Below are 17,962 nucleotides of genomic sequence, written 5' to 3'. Positions count from 1 at the left end.
AAAATGGTCAGTTCGTTAACTACAAGAGTAAAGCAATGACTAAACTATTTATAAAATATATCTGAGATAATTATGTCTTCTCCCTATGAACTCCATGCAAGCATGACATGTTTTCAAATCTGCCCTAGAGGCTACGTGGCTGCGGTTTCTCTTATACAAGGGCATGTAAAGATTAGTTTTAGAAATTAGCAGTAATGTGACAGTTGGAACTGTCATTCCTAAAGCTGCCTGCAAAAGCCAGGCTTACAGCTGATAGAGCCAAGCATCAAGTGAACACGTTGGTTTATATCCACTGAGATTGTAAGATTTTCTGTGCCCATTAAGGGAACAATGCTGCTGAGCTGAGGGTAAAACTGAAGCATGGAGGCTTCACTTGGCCTGTATTTAATATCCTTTATGTGTTTCAGTTGAAGAAACCCATATTGATGAAATCTTTTGATAATTTGAAGTGTTCTGGTTTTGCATTTGTAGGTAAGGTTATGATTTGAGAAAGATTTCATTTTGCTAATAATCAGATGACATTTTCCATTTTGTACGTTAAGTACTGAAAAATGTCATATATGCATGCAAGTTGAAATTATTTTCTTCCTAGTTTAGGCCTTCTGTCAGATTTCTGAGGTCTATTCCTATGTTTGACCTCTGCAGTGCTAAGCTGAGTACTTCACTCCCTACTAGTGTGGCATTCAGCAGTATTAGCTCCCATTGAGAGCAAGTGCAAAACACCCCCAACCACTGCAACCACCCCAAGGCAGGACAGGGTCACTTTGTGGATGGAACTAAATGCTCATGACTTATTGGGAATTGAGATTTGTAGAGGATAGCAAGCCTGTTCCAAGGATAATCAGCAAACAGCGTGGAAGAATGATCTGTACACAGATCAATGATCTGTGCTTTAGACAGTAAGAACTGAATCTACACAGTGAGAGGACCACACAAGACAGTGCTAGAGAGTAAACAGAAGAACTGTTAAGGAATCATTAAGGGACCAATAGAATATTGGGCAGATGAAACTGAAAAGGTATTTGGCAAGGAAATAAATAAAAAAACTGGAATGAAAATCTGGTTTTATACACAGTCTTGTTAGTGTAGAAATAAATAAATATTCAGAAAGTAAAACACAACAAAATGCATCTGTTCTGCAAACATAACAGGCAAACCTCTAGATACAATTTTCTTCCCTTACGTTTTAAAAACTGATTCTAACAAGCCAAATAAATAAAAACATCTGAATTTTATTTGTCACATTTTCAGGTAGCTTTCTACCTTTCATTTCAGTAAAGAAGATACCTGATTTCTCAACTAACTTCCAGCTGTCTGCATGGTAGGTTTCAATTTGTCTGTTTTCCTCTGAACTTTAAAATGGGATTCTTTTATCATATGTACCTCTTAAGACTAACTATGCTTCAAGTAGACTCTGCTCACCTCAGAATGTGTTTGAAATGCCGGTCAGTTGAGCTGCTCTCAAAGCATGCTCCCTGTAGGATACCAGAGGAAGGATGGCAGTGAGAGCTAATTTGAAGAAAATAGTTTTTAACATGAAATTTTCCTGTCAAAGCGTCTGGAGGGTACCAGAGCTGAGACTGGGGAAAGAAGGGTTATTGGTGAGAAAAAAAACCTGGAGTCTTTAATTGTTTCCTCTTCTCACTGTTGCAATGGATTTTTCTCCCTCACCTGATAAATGAATGTACCACTTCCTATGAAGGTGCTGTGCTATCCCAAGCTCATACCACGTAAAGAGACAAATCATGTAGTGAATATTGAAAAGTAAAGTAAGCTTTTACTTTAACTGAAAAATTTAAAAAATCCTCTATGCATCTGATCCCTAGGCTCTGTTACCAGAGAGGAATAATAGCTCACAGGCAACACACCAACACACCCGGGGGCCGAATTCACCCGTGAAGCCAGACGCGAATAACAGGTAATGCTGAACCAAGCACAGACATTATTTTTGGTATTGTTTTCAAGGACTGGCCCTTGGTGAAGTATGAGCTTCATGTTGTATGACATGGAATGTATGATTAACAGCAGAGCAAAAGACACACTTCTGCAAACGGGTGAGCAGTGACATCCCTGGAACAACCCTCATCATCTCAGTACCTACTTACATTAATATTCCCATCTTTTAAAGGAGGAAATTTACCTCACTCCCTAGCATTTAACTAGGCTCCTTTATTTACATCCTTTTTGTGTGAGTCTCTGTTTATGAAGGTCATTACCCATCCTGAATTCTAACCCCAGGAAGAGCTTACCATCCAGTCCAGGCAGAACAGTGCTCCTCATGGCCAGCACCAAACCAAGTGGCGACCCAAAGAGGAAGAAATCAGACACCTCAAATTCAAATCGGCCCAGGTTTACTTCTGAGAGACTGGAATCCACAGGAGGAAGGTCTGCACCATCTTTCAACACACTTGAGTGGATGCTGAGCAAAGAAAATGTACTGAATCAACAATAATGAAGAGGGCATTCCCAAAACAGGCTGCTTAGAAAGCTCTAGCACCTGTATTTAGATCCAAGCAATACACCTTGTAGACTGATATTGCACCATAGCAGCCACTTACCATTTTTTCAGTGTGGTTATTCAGTAAACTTACTAATTTCAACATGCAAGAGTTCTCTACAGTTATTCTACAGAATACTTACTGGTAAATTATGTAAGGACTACGAAGATTGAAGTTTACCTCCCCTCCCTTTTAGCAGTACAGATGTATGTAAGTTTATTCTGACTCTTCTGCTACAAATTCTAACCTACTCCAGCTGTGTAAGGACAATGGTATTAGAAGGTTACAGTCAAAGTATGTTACTTGGGTGCATAAAAAGCATTGTTCCAATCTGTTTCCTGACCTATGACCTAGAATTTCACTACTTTTCAACTATTTGTTACAGGTGACACTTACAGACAGCTTTTAGAGTGATTTAAACACTTCCATTTACTTTGTATGCCATACATGCATGAGGTAAATACAGACCACTTATCCCTCACTGACAGAGAAAAGACTCTGCCATCATTTAGTTCTGCTGGAGATGAAATATCTACATTCAGAAGGAGAAAAGTAGCCTGTACACTTGCTGTCCAGCCATGAGACAGAGTAGAACAGGCCTCCACCAGAGCATGGAGAGCCTGACTGAGAGACACTGACCATGCTGACTTCAATCAGAACTGTAAATGAAGTGCTCAGAGTTATGTGCACACTACACACTGTATCTGTGGCCAAGCATGGATCAGAATCCAGAAATTCTAAAGGTTGACCTCAAATCAGGCCAAACTTTCTTTCAATCTGAGACCCTAGTGACATTCTCAATTTATAAGCCAATGTTATTAACTGCAACCCTGGGGACCAAACTTAAGGCTCCATTTAATGCAGAAGTGAAGAAAGCCATGAACTAAATCCATCAGCATGGCAGTTTGTAGTTAACTCTCTATGCCACAAGCGCTTGGACAAAGAGCACAAACTGAGACACTGGAACACAATTACAGTGTGTAAGGCAACAACATTCCTTTAAAAGAATGATCTCTGTAATGATCATCTGTAAAAGATGAAAGAGCAACCTCTGTAACCTCATCACTGATATGCCTCTGCTAAATTGCAGTAAATGAGATAATGGGGGAAAAGGTATCAATGATCTTAAGCAAGTTCCACAGACAGGAAAGCAAAGGCTTGGAGCCTCTCTTTATGTACAGGGTGGGTCAGAGGATGACATGGTTTCATTTGTTTTTTTCACCCTCTTTACCTTACCAAGGAATTTTTTCTGCTGTCTTTAGCCTATGTTTGTCCAACTGTTCCTCAACAACTTAGCAACAGCCTGAAGTTTGAGTCCAAAATGTGAGTGGAAGGTAACACTTCTGTCTGCTTGTTAAGTATAGCTCATGTAAAGCTTTCAGTTTAAAAATCATAGACACACAGGAAATGAAAAGCTTGGAAGAAAACTGTTATCTTTGTCCTTCCATTATCCTATTATTCTTCAAGTCCAAAGTGCTTTATACAAGTCAACATTGTGTTTTAAATATAACATAGTACTTCTCCTATACAAGAACCTAAAAGTGACTGACAAAAAAACTTCACGTTTTCAGCCATAGACAAGCGAAAAACCACCACTGTGCCTCAGAGGGAAAACACTTTACAACACAAGGATACCCAGAAAATGCAAGGTTTGAAAATGAAAGCAGAATAGTCAATAAAAACAAAGCAAAGGGCATTCAGTCAAAGCAATAATATAAAATTACCTTAAACTGCTACTAAGAAAACTGCCTGACTTGAAATAAAGCACAGTAGGAACTCTGCACTATACTCAACTCTAGCAGGACTGAAACTCAATACACAGTAAGACTCACAATGAAATAAAGGAACTAAGATGATGGATAGAGGAAGCAAAAGCCCAAATAATTCAGACAAAAAAAACCCCAAACAGCTTAGAACAGGCAGAAACAACAAGACAAAGGAAATGCTTATGTTCCCATCAAATCTGTATTTCAAAGGTTTCTTAAGATACTGGAAGCTAATTAAGTTAACTCTCCTCCCCCAACCTCCTCCTCATTTAAGCCAAATGTTTATGCAGGGCTTTTTTGTTGTTGTTTTAAAGCTGATCTGAATAGCTCGTAGACCACCTAAAGAGCACCTAAAGCAATTATCTCACACTTTATAAGTGTAAATTTCTGTTACCTCTTTCTGTCTAAAGATCCCTCTGACTTCATTTTCAGGATTTTTATTATTCTATAAAGTATTCACCCATCTTGATTTGAGTGGGCTGCACTGAAGAAATAGAACTTTGTGCATTCATTTTTGCATATTCAAAACTCTCCCAACTGAATAAAGATTAAATAAAAAACACTCCACGTGTGAGTAAGTTCATACTACATCCACTAAATCCACGGGGTTTTTCTGAGGGGTAGACAAGGACTTCAAGCAAACGTCCAGAAACACACCACAAACAGCAACAATGACTCTGTGCTCTGGTGCTGACAGGCTCCATTCAATGGCAAGGCTGTTTCTTTTACTCAGTCATTGAACACCAGTTACCTAGACAGGAGAGCATGATGCTGGGCTATAGCATCACAGTCATAGGTGGAGGAGTCACTTTGTTTCCGAGGCAACGGCTGCCTTGGCTCCTCATCCTCCATGATTCCCGAGATGTCAATATTGCTTTTGCTCAGGTGTTTGCTGTCACCCAGACTGGAGTCCTCTGCTAAGAGGGGATTATCCTTCAGAAAATGAACAGAGCAAAAGGAAGATTTAGACAAGACACCAAAATATGACAGAACTTATATGAAATGGCTGCATTTATACATTTGACCTTACTTTATTCAAGAAAGGGTGGAAAGGGTTAGACTTCCTCTTTGCGGCAGAAGGAAAGAGATGAAGACTAAATTTCATTGTAAGATGCATAGCCTAAAAGCTGGAAGGAGAATCAGGAATTGGGGGGGGCGGGGGCATGAGGGGCAGAAAGGAGGAGTAACAAAAAGCTTTATCCTTCATGACTTCATCACTCTTAGAGAACCATAAATATCATAAGGTAATCAGAAGGGGTCTTACCTAAGTGCACAAAATGCCCACTACAAGATTAATGGTCTTGTTCATCATGTTCCATGGATGTGGGATCTGATTTTTTAACAATGTCAGCTTCTGCAGGATGCAAGAGACCAGTGCCACCATATCTTCAAGGTTATTTATTTCTTTAGTGTTCATTTCCTGCAGCACTTCTGCAGCTTGCACCAGCATCCTCCCTGATATATCCCTATTACTTCCAGACTTTTATTCCTGAGTCCATTTCAGCAGCCCATGTAAATGACGCTTTTCAAAACAAATGTCACTGGACTGAACCCCCCCATCCATGTGTGAGATCTCTGTGCACAAGGCATAGCAAGATCTGGCTCTTTATAACGACTGTGCATACTGCCTGGGGAACAAGAGGCTGGAGTACAGCCCCATGGGAAGGGACCTGGGGGTCCTGGTCGATGGCAAGGGGAATATAAGTCAGCAGTGCCCCGGCAGCCAAGAAGGCCAACCGTGTCCTGGGAGGCATCAGGTCCAGCATCGCCAGCCAGGCCAGGGGAGGGGTCTGTCCCGCTCTGCTCAGACCTGGGGCAGCCTCACCTGCAATATTGGGGCAGTTTTGGTCATCACAATTATAAGAAAGATATTGAGCTGTTAGAGAGTGTCCAAAGGAAGGCAATGAAGAGGGTGAAGGCCTTGAGGGGAAGCCAAGGAGTAGCTGAGGTCACTTGGTCTGGAGAACAGGGGACTAGGGGGAGACCGCAGTCTACAACTTCCTCATGAGAGAAAGTGGAGGGGCAGGCACAGACCAATTCTTAGAGGGAAGAATAAGTAGTTTTAAAAGGACAAGGGACTAGATCTCTGTGAAATGAACCTAGAGAACATCACTGGGAAATTGGCTAGGCATTGTACAAGAAAGCGGGATTCAAAGTTTTTCTTTTCCTTCTTGCATACATCTCTCTCCCAACACTCATTTACATTTTCTCTACCACTGCTCCCTGCTCCTGTCTTCCTGGACACAGCATTATGCACTATACCGTTGAAGTGTCATTGGAACACTTTACAATCCATAACCTCAAATACCCCAAATCAAAATACATTGTCATGTTCAGTACTTTTAAGCAACTTGCAAAAAGTATCAACTCCAACTAGACAAAATAGAGGAGAAAGTGTACAAAGCTTGCAGATGAGGACTGGGGCATAACAGATCAACCGGCTTGGCCAAAGACATGCAGACAGACTATGGAAAACATGCTAATTGAATCTGTTTCTCTCCAGTTGCAGAAAGAACAAGTTCATAGGACACATGAGCTATGAGGTGAACCTTTCCACACAGTTCCACCTATAGTCTTCAACAGCCAAGAGGATCTTCTGCCTTCTGTGAGAAGTGAATAATTAGTCTTATTCCCAAGAGCCATGTTATTAATGGTAATTCTCTTTCCTGGAAAAATTTAGACAATGTCTTTTGCTCGAGAGTACTTACACCACATATAGCTCTCAACTGAACCAAGCAGGTCAGTGTCATTGAGCCTGTTTTTGAGGAGAGGTAACTCAAGAGATGAAATAATTTTGTCACAGTCATAAAGCCAAAGAACAGAGTATGGGCACCTCACACAGTGTCAGCTCTAATTCACCATACCCACTCTCCATATGCACTTGAGCCTGAAGTACGTAAGATCGACTGAACTTCAATTTTCTTTCTTAAGAGTCAAACACAATAATTAAGTTTACGTGCTAGCATCACATTAAAAACCTCTGCTTTCACTATCATAAAATCTTTCCTGGATCACAGGTAGGATTACTCCTGCCTTCTCTGCAAATGCAGCACTTGTATAGACACACAGTGGTCCATTCACAGATCCTCAGGTGACTTGCATTCCTTATGAAGAAAGAGGCATTCTTTCACCAGTCACTAAAACTTATTTGTAACACATCTTAATGCTAGACTACCCCCAGGCACTAGCATAATGAATTCCAGACCATATGTGAACAAATAAAAAAAAAATTAAAAAAAATATATTTTGACAAAAAATAGGAGCCTAACAGAGATTACTGAGACAGGACATGTTTGCATCTACAGTTAGGGATACCATAAAGGGCACTTGGTAACCCTATTTTAAAGGTTTACAGATAAAGCCTTCACTACTGATTTCCGATATCATAAAATTGAAGCTGATGACTGCAAATTTTTGATACATGTACAAAATCCCATTCTATCATGGTAATTTACCAAATCCTTAATTTTTCTTTGTCTTATATGGAATTCATTTTCTCTAGGGTATCAATCTATAGGATTTCAGCTGTATGGATTTTTTCTCTTCACCTGGATGCTGCTGATGCTTCCTCTCCTGCTACTGTTCCGACTCTCGTCAGCTGTATTAGAATTACAGCAGATGGCATCAAAGCCCAAAATTCCTCCAATACAGTCACCTATGAGACACACCTGAGAAAACAGAAAGAGACAGGTAGCAAGTGTTTTAAAAGAAACGAAAAGCATCACAGCACTGCAGAGGAGTTCCTGTCTTACTTCACACCCTCATTACTGGTTTTGACACCCTTGGTTCCTATTGCAGCTAAAATTGTGTAGCCACTTTCTTCCACTTCCTTTTATCTCCAGAAATATGCCCTATGCCAAGAATATCTGTCCCAGGGACTATTTTGACCAGCAGGAGTTCTGCCAGATGGATTAGAACTCTTACAGTTACTTGTAGTCAGATTCCAGCTCGAAAAGCTGGTATCACCAGATGACTGGTGACACAAAGATTTCCAGTCACTTAACATTTCCTTCAGAGTCATAGAGGGATGACAGACTGGTACTCTCCTGTCAGGACAAGGGAACGGAACTTTAAAATCAGGTATTAAGCAAAGAGATTCACTCTTGCTTCCCATTTAATATACACGTAGAAGCTACCTTCAAAGTATGGACCTGGTAATTAAAAAAGCATAGACTACTAAAATAGGGAATTCAATAGTTGGAATAATTTTATGGCAAACTAGAACCTTCCCCAATTCCACTGAACACCTCCCCAACCCATAGGAGATGATTCTTGCTCCCTGTCCCCCTGTCTGTGTTGGAGCATGAGCACTAGCTTAACACCAGGCTCCAGCAAAGCCCCTCTCTCCAATTCTCGAACTGAAGCCATCGTCTATAGTCTGCTATTTCCAACTCCTATTAGTTTCCTTAACTCACTTCTAACCTTAATTCAGCTTGGCTACAACACAAAACTATAAGTTTTGGATACAGGATGTTGTGCACGCTTTCTTCCAAGTGAAGATGTTAAGAAAAGCAAGTTCTTCAAGATGCAGGTAGGGAAAAACCTCAAACTTATCTCAGTGCATCTCCATGTGGCACTCTTCCTGAATGGAGTACATCTCTTGTACTCAATTAAAATTATAAAAAACACTTTGAAAAATAAAATATCAAAATAAATTAAAGTAACATCTATCCTAAGACATTTCTGATTCTAAAGTTGTACATAATTGAACAGTATGCTAATTTACTCTCTGATTTTCAAATTCCTATGCTGCACAATGAAGTCCACAAAGAACTGAAAATCATATGACACAAGTAACCTTAATAAAATTAACAACACATTTTGTAGGGAATTGGTAATAACTTCTTCAATTTAACAAGGCATTTCTAATCCTTACTATTGTTAACATTAAGGTAATGGAGTTAACTTGTTCCAGATACTGAATAAAACCAAAAAGGAAATCTCTGCTCTAATGAACTCGCTACATAAATAGACAGGAGAGACCAAAATATGAAATGAAAGACACACACAGGGTGGGTGTCAGGATATATGATATATATTTGATAAGTACAGGACTTATTTGGAGGTAGAGCTGAAATTTCTTTCTAAGGAGAAAAGCAAAGCACTGTAGACAGCACAGAGAAGTCACTTCCATTTTAACAGTGCTGGTAATTGTTGATGGTGAAAATTCTGTGGAGCATATGGAGATCAAGTACACTCTTCCACATAAAGTAATATATCTGATTCATAAAACACATCAAGGAGGCTTCTTTGTGGCTTTGTCAAAGAAAAAACCCATAACACTAAATTTCTATTGAGAAAATTGTTTTCATATTATTCTGTAAATGGTATAATTCTTCTTTACATAATTACACCTTTCATAATGCTTTATCACTGTAGTTGGGTTGTTTTTATGCTTCCAACAAGAACAGTTTCCTATGCATGGTAAAACTGGCTTCAAACCAAATTTTAGTCTAAAAATACTGATATGTCACAGTATAATCTTATTACTGCTATGTGTAATAAGACACATGCTTTTCTTCAAAGGTTACACTGTACTCTATATATTAAATGCATTTTCTTTCTTTTTCTGAAGTGTGAAGGTCACTGCACTTAAGTGCACATTTCTGGCTATGTAGATGGCCCCATTGCAAAATAATTTCAGTAATTTACACAGAGTATCAACATCATATTCCTACGTGAAGCAGGAAAGTACATTTTGTAGTCTAAAGATGGCAAAGCAGGAACAGCAACTGACGTGTCAGTCAGAAGAAACCTCTGGGTGACTTCACTGGTGCATGGGTCGCAACAGAAAAACTGCATGACTTCCCTCAGAGTTATACAGGAAATATGCAATGCTGCTGGCAACTGAGTATTTGTCTTCCATGTTTCTTTACTGTGAATTTTTTTTTTAGTACTACTGTGATGGAGGCAAAAAAGAAGTAACAATATTTAAATGTTGGACAATTTTTTCATCAGCTAAGCAGATGTGCAAAGAACTCATCAACACAGATTATCATCTGTCTTGGGCTGCCATGCTTGTTCACTGCTCAGCATACCCCACTTACCACACCGTAGCAATACTTAGTAAGAGCTTAGGGGTCAAAATGCTTGTGGGATAAGGTATATAATCTTCTACCGGCTGCGTAAGTCCACGTTAGATAGCACACAGGATTCCAGAAGTGTCTTTCTTGTGCTGGGCACTGTGAAGGTATTTCGAATAGATGATCCCATGCTAACATTCATTCATCATATTTGCAGCATTATCTCACACACATAACTCAAAACCCTCAATACAATGGCTTAAAAAGAAACAGCCTTGCTCTGAAGGAATTTTCGTTTGATGTAAGAGAAAACAGTCCTACCTGTCCATTAAAACCAGCCCCATCTGTAGATTTGAGAAACTCGTTGTAAACTTGATTGGCTCTGCTGATCACCATGGCAACAGCATCCTGATACTGAGGGGATGAAACAGCCAGCAAAGGCAAGGCAGCCAGTGGGATGTGGTCTTCACTGCTGCTGAGACAGCTCTCATCATAGCTGTAGGGATTTAGGCTAGAGAAAGACATGTTATTATCAGAAAAACTGCAAGAGCCAGCACACAGCATTAGAGAATGGTAATTAACAGAAACGGGTTGGGCTACTGCAGTTCACAATGAGAGAACAAAGAAAGGATCACTTTCTCACAGAATTCAACTGCTTAAAAAAATCAAGGAGTTACTGCTTTAGTTGAATGAGATTACACTAGAAGGCCTTTCTGTAGTTAAACTACTTGATACTACTGTGCCACATACAAGTGGACATAATTTAGAATGGCAATGACATGATTACATTTCAGCCTTTTTTCCCCCCCATATAACAACTTACTACATCAGAGAGCAGGATCCAACCATCACAATGGAATATTGTTTCCTAGAACACAACTGCATCAGGTGTATTGCTCAAAAGCACATAAAGACATTTTTCCCAGTGACCCATCTTTTCAAAAAGATGAAAGAAAGCTGCACACATTCTGAAATCACAGCAAACATTTGCACAGTAACACTTGGCAAACAGGACGTGACCCAATCGAAAACAGAAGCTCAAATTTGAAGAACAGCAGCTTTACTTTAGCTTGGATGTGCACCCTGCAAGTTTCTCAGTAAATTTGCCAATTATGTCTTGACAGATTTTTACTGATGAGTGGAGAAGACAACTCACAGAGAGCTAAAGCTGGAAGGCACATACATCACTGTGTGCCAGATTCTCTTACAGTAAGTTGACTGTCCTTTAGAGGTTAAAGGAAAGTCAGAAGTATTTTGGATAATTTAGCACATTCGAAGTTCATCCAAAGCCACAGGCAGGCAACTTGAACAGTATTTTGTATTCACTTTCTTTGGGAACTTGGTGGGTTATCACAATATTTAAAAGCAAGCTGCCTGAAATGTATTTAGTCTGTGTCTTTGCTAAAACTCCCATCCTTGAGACTATTACCAAGGTAATAGAGGAAAAACAGAAGATTTGCTGGTGTGTGTTCATATCCCGAGCCTCATTGGGCTTTTCCACACTTGCCTCTGCCTGAAGCACTCCAGTGATTTGGTATTTTTCATCCAAAGTAGTATAATAGTTTCTATGTCCTTGTGCTCAGCTGGTCTGCCAAGCTCTGTCAATTAACATGGCTTCACTTTACCAGCTGATTAGATCATCCAAATGCACAGTAGATATACAGTTATGAATACTAATTCTCAGAAATTAAAACTGCATCTTCAAAACCCACAAAAAAAGTTTAATTTACTAATAAATTTGGCAGATAACACCTCAGAAAGGGAAAGTGACAAACATGAGGAAAAGAAGTTTACTAAATGAATGTTTGAAATGGAAAAATATACCTGCATATATTTTCATAATAAAAATAAAATGCGAACAATATTCAAAAGAGAACCACACAAACCAGAGCTGATGGAAAAGTAAACAGCTGGCAATTTATTGGTTTTTTCCCCCATAGCTAAAGCAATATAGATCAAACTGAAATAGAACAATTATTGTCAAGACAATTAATCACCGCTAACTGGCTTAGAAATGAGGGTGTGGTTTTTTTAATTCCAATGTATTTTATTGTAAATCTTTAGCCACAGAGACCTCCATTGTTATAGCAGATACAACACAAAGGGAAGAAACATCCAGACCACTGAAAGAGTGTATGGAAGAGATGAAGTTTTTTGTCAGAGGGGACATGCTGAGTATTAGTGCTGAAGCTGAGACAAACAGGAGAAAGCAGAGAGGGAAATCATCATATGGTAACATTTGTTTGGATAACTATCGCACAACATTTTTTTTCCAATTATGCTTTGGTTATCTGCATTCCACACTGACAGTCCTGGAGATGTGCTATTGCTGTTTCTGAATGCCAGAATACGCATTTACTTCCTCCATTTTCAGGATAAAAAAAAAGAAAGAAAAGCATAAAGTGTTTGCTTCCTAAACATGTTTTGTTTTGGCCTTTTTTTCCCTTCTCTCTCCTTCCCATTCCCTCTAAATTTGCAATGATTATCCTCCAGTTTGGCTGATTATTCTATAATTCAGAAGCTTTACTCTGAGGTGTGAATCAATGTATGCTCATCAAACCATACACTATAAAAAGCATAACAGTTGATCCACTCCGGGATATTTTTCTCCCTGAAAAGGGAAGAAATGGTTTGAAAGTCATCTATCTGGAACAAGAATGGGCCTTAGTTTTAAACCCTTTTTATTCTTAGCCACAAAGATAGAGCCATTTTAAATTTACACAGGTTACATAAAGAATGTGGTTTTGATTTATATGAGAGACAGAGGAAACTGAAATGATGGGAGTAGATGGGAAAAGACCAGTTTAAACAATCCAAAACATTTACTACCTGGAATGATTTTGCCCTGAAAGATCCCTTTCCTTTAAGCCGCTATTTGCAAGGCAGAGAAAACTGCATAGGTACGTTCACATAACAAGCTCCAGTAGAATCCCTCTGAATCTGGGCACTCTGCACACAGGCACAGAATAATTCAAAACCTATGCCAAGGTAAACACCAGGTTGTACTACCTTGGAACACACTCACAGTGCATCTTCAGAAAACGGAGGTCACATTTAAAACAAAAAAGAAATCTTGTATTGCTGCTTAGTCAGTCATCTGGCTCACCCTCAGTGAAAGACTACAGTAATTAAAACTACTCTTCCTCCACCACAGTTTGCTAAAGGGAATGTTTACCACAACTTTATGTTCCACAACTGCATTCTGGAGTTCTGGCTATGAAAGCTGCTGGCATGAAGCTGCAGAAATGTGAGAGCAGAGAATTATCTCCTTCTGTCAGCCCCAAATGGGTACGTGTCAAGCAGCTCCACACAAGAACATACCAGTGCAATATCAATGTTATGCCAGTGCTCAGAATGATTCTATAGGAAATTCAAACATCCAGGATGGTGTTTTTAACTCTGGTTGGATACTGTGTGCTGCAACAAGAGGAAATAAAGAAACAGAGGCAGAAAGTCAAAGTTATATTCATTTGGGCTGCCAGCACACACTCTTCCTTCTGCTCCAGCAGCTCTTCCTCCAGACAGCTGAGACCTGCAGGCACAGCACTACGGCGTAACAAAGGGACACTGAGTTCTCTGTGTGCACGTAACTCTCAAGGGGTAAAGAGGAAAAAAAGTTTGTTATACAATGGTCCAAATGGGCAAGGGTGATCTTCCAAACACTCTTTGATGTTTCACCTCCTCTTTTAATTTCTCTTGCTTTACAGGGTAGCACCTTAGACACGCACACACTTCTTTCCTGGTTGTTTCTGTGTATTCCCCCTTGATGCAAACAGTCAGGCACAACTTCCACCAGCCTGGTCTGCATCCTGGCACCTCTTCCTCCTATACGCCTGTCACAGCTTTAAGTCCAGCTAGTATTTCAGAACTTTAATGTGTTCTCCACCTCTCCCATCTAAGTCTGACATCTGGAAAGCAGGTGTCACCATTCCTGGATCTTATGGCTCAAAACATGGTTGTAGACCTCCTCAACTCTTCTGCAGGGTTTTCTGATCTACATGAGCAACAAATGTAACCCTAGGCACTATACTGCAACAAAAAAGACTGTAAAAGGAGTTTTTTGGACTGTGTTTTGTCTGGGAAGTCCTGCCCTCACCAGAGTTCACCGGTTAATTCTGGTCTGCACTTGTAGAAGAGCTGAAGCAGTCCCAAGAGCATGTGTTTCTTTCTTCCTTCTCTATCATGCCATTGAAAGCATTTATGTCTAGGAAAACACCTCTAAGGAAAGGAATGTTACCTGAAAATGTTCTCTCATTCAGTGGTTGAATTCCAAGACTGAAAAAGCATGTAGGAAGAGCAGCTACTGAAATGGATACATCCAACAATAAGTATTTTTTTAAAAGAAATCCATCCACTTAGAAAAGGATGAAAAGTCATTCCAAGTCTTGCAATCAGCAAAAGATTAAGAAGGACTTGCAACACTTCATTATGAAAAAGATAGGTCACAGAAAGCCATTCAAACCCACAATGCAAAGCCAAACATCAGGAAATTCAAATCAACTTACTTGGAAACAAGAGAGAAAGCTGCTGAACAGATTGCTGGGCAGGGAACAAGCCTCATTAGGATATGGCCCAAAGAGGCAGGGAAATGGGCTCGGATAACCTTCTCAAACACAGAACTGAAGGTGTTGATGTCTGCCAGCTTGCTGCTGTGGTCCCCACCTCCAGTGTCTAAGATGTTCCCTCCATGCAGGATTAAAATTAACACATGAGTTTTGCAGTTTTGGTGTTGAACTCCTTCCTGTGAGAAAAACAGGGAATAAAAAGGGAGGAAGCATTTTTATGGACATTGTTGGTATACCTGGTGTCAACACTAGCAGTGATTTTTTTTCTCCCACCCCCACTGTGATCATTTTTTGATATTTGCCTTCACTGGAACGGGGGGGTGTGCGTGCATGCCCCACGTTCCATTTAATTCAAGTATGTCTGACCCATGTAGAGCCCACTACGCTCTGACAAAAAAACCCTGCAGCACAGATGTAGGTTTCAGATCAAAGATTAAAACAGCTTTGTGTACATCAAAAGCTACTTTAAATACTCTGAGACTGGAGAAGAATTTCAACCTCCACAGGCAGTCTAAGCAATCATCTGTCTAGGTATCCTGAACGATTGCTTCGTTTACTGGCAGGGTTCTCATTCAAGTCATCAAAGGTTCTAAAAAGCCAAATTTCTCTGCCAATGAAAACATCCAGCAGAAGCAGATGATACAGCTACCTCAGCTTCTTGAGACTGGCAGCTTCTTATTAAAACGAAAGATGGGGGTAATTTACCCAGGCACTTACTGGAAAAGTAAAAAAAATTATCATTGCTTATATCCATAAAACTCACCAATAAATTTATGAACCTGTGAATATGCACAGACAATAACCAGTTTCATAGAATAAATAAGATATTTTCTACTTAAGACTGGAAAAGCATTTTGAATGTCTCAAAACTCCACATTTTTTTTTCCTCTTTATCCCCTGAGAGTTATGTGCATTCAAAGAACCGCGTAATATATTAAAAGATTAGACTTTTTGTTTTTAAATCTTGACTGCCATTTTCTTTTCACTTTGGATCACACGATTCCTGAAGACTTCTAGTTCCTGACCAAATACAAACACACAACTAAAAAAACAGCAATATTTCTTGTACTTGTCTAAGGACTGTTAATTGCTAGATTGGGTGATTCACTGAGAATCAGGCAACGTTCTGGACACTTTATTCTTAAGTTCTGGAATGAAGAGAAATTGGTAACTTTAGCACTTGCATAATGGTGACAGAGATATGGTTGAAAATGAAAGAATTGTAAGTTATTCCATAAAGCCGCTATCTCTGTTCAGCCCACAAATTTTAGTATGCAGTAGAAGTATTCACTGTGAAGGCATTTTGCTGACCTGACTTATATCTGCTTAAATATAGGATCGTATGAGCTTTTTTAAGGTTCCACTTTTCCTTGCACTCATTTACAATTTCCCTCTCCATATGGTTCCATTCCAGTTATTCAGAAGAGCAATATAGTTCCCACTAAAAGGTAAGAGTAGTTCCTTCCACGACCAATGCCTGCTTGTAAATAAGCAGCACTGCTGATGGGTTGGTGGAACTGAAAGCTTCAAAACAGGTCTCTCAGCTGGATTTAACTGGTATCTTTCACAGGAAGACTCAAATGGAATGAAATTAATTTGCCTCTCAGCAGTAGCTCAGTCATGACTGAGACAAGGGGCTCAAGGGCTAATCAACTGGATTGAAATCAATCAGTGACTGTCATAATTTTCAGTAGGAGTGGAATTCAAAAACGTAGAAGTGGATATTTCCATTACCTGTCCTATGTGTGGACAGAGGACCTTAATCAGTTTGTTGGAAGGACCACAACTTGTTTAGATTCTTTCCTGCTTCTAAAAAAAGACAACTGTGTTATTATCAATTTCATGAGTGCTGCTGAATCTGCTTCAAAAAACCTGCAATTCCACTCAAGTACTAAGCAGATATAACAATTTCTCTTCAGAGAACTAGGTCATATTTCCACCTAAGTTAAGTATTTCCAGTGTCTAAAAAGCTTGTGATGATTTTCAGTGATTGCATGTGCACCTACCAAACAAGGGAAAGACACACTAAGCCATCAAATGAGTTTATAATTCCATAATACAACATTAGAGTATTTCCACATGTCTTCTCTTTAGAAATCACAGCCTGTTTTAGGAAATAATCTTACCTCACTGTCCTCGTGTATTTCAACACTACCTTGTGCAGGGAACCTTTGTTTTCTTAAAGAGGCTCTATATAATTCACCTAAAAGGAGAAGAGGCATATTGGTCATATAAATAATTGTCTACCACATCTTTTACAGACAACTATGTGTAAGGTACATTTCTAATTTCAAGACAGAAAGTCCAGTTCACAGGAAATTCTGTGGACAAACAGAAAAATATACAACATTAGAGGCTCTTCCATTCTTAACAGCAACATTCAGAACAGGATTCAGGTCCTTATACAGAGGTATGTAGTACCAGTACAGCTGCTGTTGATCTGTGTCTTTCTGAAGCAGCAGTAGAAGAGGTCACCTGAGGTTCTGCTCATCCCATACAGGTATCTTAGGTACTCTGATATGTCTTAAATATCACTAAACACCTCTACATAGGCAAGTGAATTAAGCCTTTCAAGTTCTCCAAAGACTTTCAGGATGCAGTTCTTCCACAAACCTCTGTGACTACCTAGGGAACTCGATTAAGTAACTGCAGTGCTCCATTATCATGATGCAAAATAGAAGTAACAGACCATAGAGCAAAAGACAATTTCTCCTCAGAAAGTCCTGTAACCTGAAAAATAGGAAGTGATATTGCAGAGAAATACATTTCTTTGCTAATACCATTTCACAACAGGATCAGGCCTGCAAGTCCTCAATTTTAAACACAACAATGAAAATGAAACAACAACAATGAAAGTCTCTGCATTGACTTCAGAACATGACCAAACAGACCAAAAGGTCCACCTGTCTGCTCTTTGGGCAGACTGGCTGGGCAGCAGCCTGCTCTAAGCAGTGGAACACTCCTGATATCAGCCTTAAGACCATGAGATTTTCCACTGTCTTGCCTCGGGAAACAAAACTTAGGAAGTTTTTCTTTGCAGAGAGCGTGGTCAAACACTGGAACAGGCTTCCTAGAGAGGTGTCAATGCCCCAAGCCTGTCGGTGTTTAAG

The 17,962-nt window shown here is 39.6% G+C and overlaps 1 protein-coding gene across 7 annotated transcripts in view; it reads right to left on the bottom strand.

Moving 5' to 3' along the window:
- PITPNM3 (PITPNM family member 3) overlaps nucleotides 1-17,962 on the bottom strand; it is a 62,396-nt gene that overhangs the window by 18,134 nt on the left and 26,300 nt on the right. For all 7 annotated transcript variants that reach the window (XM_027668820.1, XM_027668823.1, XM_027668821.1 and 4 more), the window contains 6 exons: nucleotides 16,979-17,055; nucleotides 14,793-15,028; nucleotides 10,609-10,798; nucleotides 7,813-7,932; nucleotides 5,016-5,197; nucleotides 2,250-2,419 (listed from right to left, as the gene is read on the bottom strand). In XM_027668820.1, coding sequence (XP_027524621.1) covers nucleotides 2,250-2,419; nucleotides 5,016-5,197; nucleotides 7,813-7,932; nucleotides 10,609-10,798; nucleotides 14,793-15,028; nucleotides 16,979-17,055 — 975 coding nt within the window. The remainder of the gene's footprint in view (nucleotides 1-2,249; nucleotides 2,420-5,015; nucleotides 5,198-7,812; nucleotides 7,933-10,608; nucleotides 10,799-14,792; nucleotides 15,029-16,978; nucleotides 17,056-17,962) is intronic.

This window comes from Corapipo altera, unplaced genomic scaffold (genome assembly GCF_003945725.1).
Source record: "Corapipo altera isolate COAL_440 unplaced genomic scaffold, ASM394572v1 302, whole genome shotgun sequence".
NCBI lineage: Eukaryota > Metazoa > Chordata > Aves > Passeriformes > Pipridae > Corapipo > Corapipo altera.
The sequence above is the reverse complement of the archived record's forward strand: the minus strand, read 5'-3'. Positions and strand labels throughout refer to the sequence as shown.